The 6327-nt window shown below is 40.5% G+C and overlaps 1 protein-coding gene across 1 annotated transcript in view; it reads right to left on the reverse strand.

Moving 5' to 3' along the window:
• Positions 1-6327, reverse strand: part of TTC5 (tetratricopeptide repeat domain 5) — a 26641-nt gene that overhangs the window by 7762 nt on the left and 12552 nt on the right. The window contains exons 6-8 of the mRNA XM_006163064.2: positions 4212-4268; positions 3675-3821; positions 3296-3510 (exon numbers count right to left, since the gene is read on the reverse strand). Coding sequence (XP_006163126.2) covers positions 3296-3510; positions 3675-3821; positions 4212-4268 — 419 coding nt within the window. The remainder of the gene's footprint in view (positions 1-3295; positions 3511-3674; positions 3822-4211; positions 4269-6327) is intronic.

Below are 6327 nucleotides of genomic sequence, written 5' to 3' on the forward strand. Positions count from 1 at the left end.
TCTGTCTCTCGCTGTCTTTCTCTCGATTGCACATACCCTATAGCAAAAATCTCTCCAAAAAAGAAATAATAATAATAAAACATAAAAAAAAAATTTAATTCAAAAAATGAATAAAAATATTGGGGGAGAAAGTGAAATGTATCAAGAAGCTAGAGAATTATCTAAGCAGGTAACTATAAGGCACAGAAAATAGGTGTTCTAAAACATAAATAGTCCCATGGTTGGAACAAAGGACAATGTGGAAAAGTGACAGAAGATAAAAGTGAGGCAGGGCACAAATCCCCAAGGCCTTGGTATGCTAAGCTAAGTTACAGAGTTCAAACTTTATCCAAGCCAACATAGTACCAGTAACAGATTTTAAATAAAAAGTGGCAATGGTCAGATTTGCATCTAAGAAACATTTCTCTGGCAGCACTGTAAAACACTGGAAGAAAACCAGGGAGTCAGGGCAAGCTATATGAAGAAGTAATAAGAGGCTGAGTTAAAATAGCAAGGACAGAGAAGTAAGGATAAAAAGACAAATGTATAGGATTTGGTGACTGCCTCAATGCAGAATAAGGAAGTCAAAAACAACTTTTTTTTTTTTGGAGAGGTTTTTTTGCTATAGGGCACATGTGCTCGCCAGACAGAGAGAGACATAGAGACAGAAAGCGAGAAATCACCCCCGAGGGGGAATGGTCACGCCGCAATCCCTTCTCCTCCATTCTCCTCTCGGGATCTTGAGCACGCACGCACAGGCGCCCGGCGTGAGTTTTAAGCCACCGGGTCCGGGTCGTGAACCGCGGTCGACTACATGGGAGTCCAGCGACATAGCCATTACGCTAACTGCTGGTTCCCAAAAACAACTTCTATAACTCTTAATTACATGAGTAGAGAGGCGGTACCACTCATTGACAGAGAATACAGAAAGGAGAAGAAGTGCACAGATTATGTAATTTTTTTTTCATTTTTTTTTCTTTTCTTTTTTTCCACCAGAAGGAACATGCACTTGCCAGAAAGGGGGGGTTGGGGGGCGGTGGAGAGAAAGCACCCTCAAAGGACATGTTCACACTGCAATCCCTTCTCCTTTTCTTTCTCCTTTCAGGATTTTGGGCATATGCACACATACACCTGACGTCTTTCTCAAGCCATTGGGTCAGGACTCAAACCACACAATTGGCTATGTGGAACTGAGCCACCTTAACCACCAAGCCAGGGGTTTGTTGCCCTAGGAGAGTAATTTTGAACATACTAAGTTCGAGATGTCTAATTGGAGCCCAGAGAAAAGTGGATATAGGGATCCAAACTTGGAAATGAAATGTAGGCTTGAAATGACCCGGGGCACCCAAAGCCTTGGGTGTTTAAGACATCACCAAGCAAGATGACCTATAGATGATATCATAAGGAATCAGCATTCAAGCTGTCGCTTAGTACACCTGAATTCACATCAAACACTGCAATCATGCAGAGCACTCTCCTGACAAATCCAGTCAATGCCTCAGAATTCTCTACTCAGTATGTCAGGCAACCACTGACAGGTGATCAAAGCTGGCAACAATATGCTGACCTGGTGTAAAAAGAGAGAAAGGAACCAAAACAGAGTCTGGGGAACCTAGACCACTTGAAGTTGGGCAGAAAAAAAGAAACCAAGGGCTGGTCCCATAAAGCAAGGATTAAGCACTGCACAGGGGAACACAGCTGACTGTGGTTTGAATGGCCCCAGCAGCTTGAAAAACATGGCAGATGCATGTGTGTGGGTACTCAGGATGTTAAGAGGATGAAGAGGAGGAGGAAAAAGAATTATAGCACAACCAGGCCCCAATGTGGGGTGCTTGCTTTCTCCCTCGCTTTCTCTCTCTCTGGCACATGCACGTACCCTCTGGCATCAAGAAAAATAGAGAGATGGAGAGAGAGAAGAAACCAAGAAATGGTAAAATAATACTTTATTCTCAAGGTTCCCTAAAATCTACCTTCATCTTTCTCTCTTCCTCATTCCTCTAATTTCTAAGATCTGCCCTACCTAACTAAACTTACCTCAACCATCTTCTTGCTGTTCAACTCATCAGATACACATACGTATATAAAATGCCACAGAGAAAGCTCAGGTTTGTAATGGGAATTGCATTTTGGTTTGGATGGAGCATAAGGAATGTGAATGGCAATAGTGAGAGAGAAGTCAAATTTTATGGAGCCATGTAGTAAAGAAACTGGATTAGGTGCCTTAGAAAGACATGGCGGAGGTGGCATGATGGTTAAGGGTGCTGTACCCCCACAAAGCCCACTGCAGTTCAAGTCTCAGAGCTGGAAACTTGCTTTCTCACACCCCCCCCCGTCTTTCTCTGGTCAAATATAAATAAATAAATAAAGTTATATAAAACAATTACTTAAAAAAGAAAAAAGAAAAGAAAGACATGGTAGGACCAGCAGATAAAGTAACATTGCTGGACTCCCATGAAGTCAACCATACACGCATGCCCAAAATCCTGAGAGGAGAACAAAGGAGAAGGGATTACAGCATGGCCATCCCCCCCGGGAGGTGATTTCTCGCTTTCTGTCTCTTTCTATCTCTCCAGCAAGTACATGTGCCCTATAGCAAAAATCTCTCTTAAAAAAAAAAGACAGACATGGTAATCCTTAAAAATTTTTTTTAATTAAAAACTACAGTAAGAAACAAAGAAACTAGTCAGCCAGGAATTAGGAAATGAGTAAAGGACTAAGGAATGATGGTACCTGTTAAACTCTTATTTTTCAAGATTTAAACATTTTCTTAATAAATATTCTAAATTCATTTCCTCTGCTGGACTATAAGCACCCCTCATCTTGGTCCTTTACATTTCTTTATTTTTTCACTCCATATAACATATATACTAAATAGTCAATAAATATTTGTTGAATGGCATCAAAGACAATCTTCTCCAGCCAGGTCTTAAATTCTAACTCAAAGCTCACCTTCCAGAGCTTTCTAAGCATACCTATGTCCAAACAGGACTGAAAATTTGTCCCCCTTCAATTTCTATAATCATGAAAATATAGAAGAACGAGAGAATTTCAAGGTTTCCCTCAGTCATAAAACACCACATGTCCTATCGAATTCCAGCTATGGATATGAGAATCTATGAAGGACCAAACTCAGAAATGGGCAGTGGCAGACTCTACGAAGACCATTGATCAAGCGTTAGACATCACCTATGTAATACTTGTTTATAGGACAGTCAGAGAAGACAATCAGTCAATAATCTGTGATTACTAACAAAGCCCTTGACCACCAGAGAAGGGAGAACAAGGGTGAAAAAGAGGAAAGTCCGGAGAAACTCACAAGGGAACTTTTTCCTCTGTGGTAAGGCTAAACACCACCTTTCCCAGGACCACAGCACCACTGTTCACACCAGGCTGCAGAGCACTCAGTGGCCTGAGCTCCAGAGTCACCTTCTGCCCCGAAGCTGACTGATAGCGCCCATCACCACAAGGCCCTAGATGAGCTGGGCGCAAGCTTCCCAGCATGCTCTGAAGCTTTTTGGTCTTCACCTTTCCCTGCAAAGGAAAGGCAGACAGATCAGAAGCTGGAAACCAGTCACCAACCTTACAAATCTAGTCCTAGCCTCCCTCCCACCCACCTACTTCTAAGCCTGTTCTATACTGATTTTATTGACCCATGGCAGATTAAAAGTAGGATTCAGTCTTTTATACATCATTACTTTGCTCTCAAGAAGACTGGTTAATCTATCCAGGAATTCCAGGAGTTGTTGCTCTCGTTGCCGGGGCTCTGGCCAGGCAGGATCCAGTGCTGCAGCCCGAGAGAAGCCCTCCAGGGCCTCCCCATAACTTTCTTCATATTTATGTAACTGCACAGGGGAAAAAAAAAAAAAGTTTCCCAGTTATAAGTATATCCAAACAAACTATGTTGAGGAAATCATGGCACAATGGTCTAGGAATCTAGAGAAATAACCAGCTTTCCTTTCTAGTCATTTTCCTGTTCTACCATGACAGCCTAAAGAGCTGGTAACACCTTACATCCTTCTTGGCCAGGAAGATTACAACTCCAAAGATAGAATCATTTCAAAGAAGCTAATTTCCAAACTCTAAAATAATTAAGCTCACTCCAGTTTTATATTTATTCTTAGCATCCCAGAAGTCATCTACACCATCCCCCTATTCTCTACATACTTTTCCATCTCGTTAGCCCCTATATCTTATTTACTGACCTTCAGATAACTACCACCCATAGAGCTTACCGTTGCCCTGTTCAGATGAAGGTCAGGATTGCTGGAAGCTTTCCTGTCAACCTTCTCCTAAATGGGATAAAAACACCATCAGTGGATTCTGTCTCAATCTTAAAGATGGCCAAGTCTAACACCTTCTCTCCTAGACCTTCTCTTCCTAGAAAAACAGAAGTTTCTTCTTTATTGAATGTTACCTATACCCATACTGCTACACGAGCTGAATGAAAACTTTAATACTGAAGTGTAAATTAAGTGCTGTCTCCAGTTTCACCATTAGATAGTATGGTTCTGGATTTCCCATAATCGGAAAGAGAAATGGTGTGTAGTCTATATAGCTTCATTCCCTAGAATTTAATTTACTGGAGTTTGTGCTTTGCTTAGGCTTTTAAGCAATTTTTAAATCTATGACATGGCTCTATAAATTCTGACTTATCTCTCACTATTGCCTTTCACATTCCTTATGCTCCACCCAAACTGAAATATAATTCCCATTACACGCCTGGGCTTTGTGGTATTTTATAGATGTATGTGTGTATCTGATGAACTCAAGAGAAAGACAGCTGAGGAAAGTTAAGGAGAGCAGATTTAGAGCTTAGAGAGATGAGAAAGAGATATGTAGACAGATGAAAGTATGCTTTAGGGGATCTCGAGAACAAAATAATATTTTACCAATTCTTGGTTTCCTCTCACCCTTTCTTTCTTTGATGCCAGAGGGCACATACATGTGCCAGAGAGAGAAAAAAGAAAGAGAAAATGATATATGTAGGGTATAGTACTCAGTTCCTAAAACCTCAGGATGCAAGGGTGCTTTTAATAAATTAAATTTTAAAATACAAGTATAGTTTATACCCAAAATATTATAAAGATAGAATAAAGGGGATGGAGGTGGCATGATGGTTAAGGTGCTGGACTCCCACATGGCCTACTGCAGTTCAAGTCCTATACCTAGCAGCTTGCTTTCTCAGTCCCTTTCTCTCTGTCTCTCTATGGTCAAATTAAAAAATAATAATAATAAATAAAAATAAATAATTATTTAAATTTTTAAAAGAATGAAAAGAAATATATAAATGTATTCTGATAAAAAAATTGTTTTAAATAGTGAGATGACAGTAAAAATGAGGAAAACACAGGATGGAAATAGTATTAATTTAATGCACTGCATCTGCCCAAAAGCCCAGTTCCTGATACATTCAAAATCATGTTTCTACAACTAAGCCCTCTTAAAACATACATCAGAAGTTGAATTTTGATTATCTAATTAAAACAGATTACTAGAAAGCCAGTTGGTGGCGTGATGGTAAAGGCAGCTGGATCCCACATGGCTAGTTGTACAGTTTGAGTTGTAGACGCTTCAATTTGAAAACAAAACCAGGCTTGTATACATGTGTGCCCAAAATCCCAAAAGGAGGGAAAAATGGAGAAGGGATTGTTGTGTAACCATCTCCCATGAGAAGTGCTTTCTCACTTTTCTTCTCTCTGTCTTTCTCTGTCTCCAGCGAGTATACACACTATCTGGCAAACCTTTTAAAAAAGGAAGTATTTAGCAGAAGTCAAGTTAATAATTTTGAAAAAGCATACCCTATTATTCTTTAATATGTGAACATTCACCACATTTTTAAAATAGAATAAAAGAAAGTAAAATGTAATTCCTCTAAAAGTTCCCTGGTTGAGGGACCAGCAGATGGCATAATGGTTACGTCGCTGAATTGCCATATAGTCAACTGTGGTTCAGGGACCAGACCCAGTGGCTTAAAACTCATGCCAGGCATGTGTGCATGCATGCCCAAGATCCCAAAAGGAGAATAGAGGAAAAGGAATGTGGTGTGGCCATCCCCCCTATGGGCTGATTTCTTTCTTTTGTCTCTCTGTCTCTCTGATGATTAAAAATGTTCCCTAATTAAAAAGACAGTCCCAACAAGAAGACTCCTCCATGGCTCCTGAGAACTAGTAATTTCAGGGGGAAAAAGAGAAATGACTTTTTTTTTTTTTTTTGGAGAGGTTTTTGCTATAGGGCACGTGCGCTCGCCAGACAAACAGAAAGAGACAGACAGAAAGCAAGAAATCACTCCCCGGGGGGATGGCCACACCGCAATCCCTTCTCCTCCATTCTCCTCTCAGGATCTTGGGC

The sequence above is a fragment of the Tupaia chinensis genome, unplaced genomic scaffold (assembly GCF_000334495.1).
Source record: "Tupaia chinensis unplaced genomic scaffold, TupChi_1.0 Scaffold141372_1, whole genome shotgun sequence".
Taxonomy (NCBI): domain Eukaryota; kingdom Metazoa; phylum Chordata; class Mammalia; order Scandentia; family Tupaiidae; genus Tupaia; species Tupaia belangeri.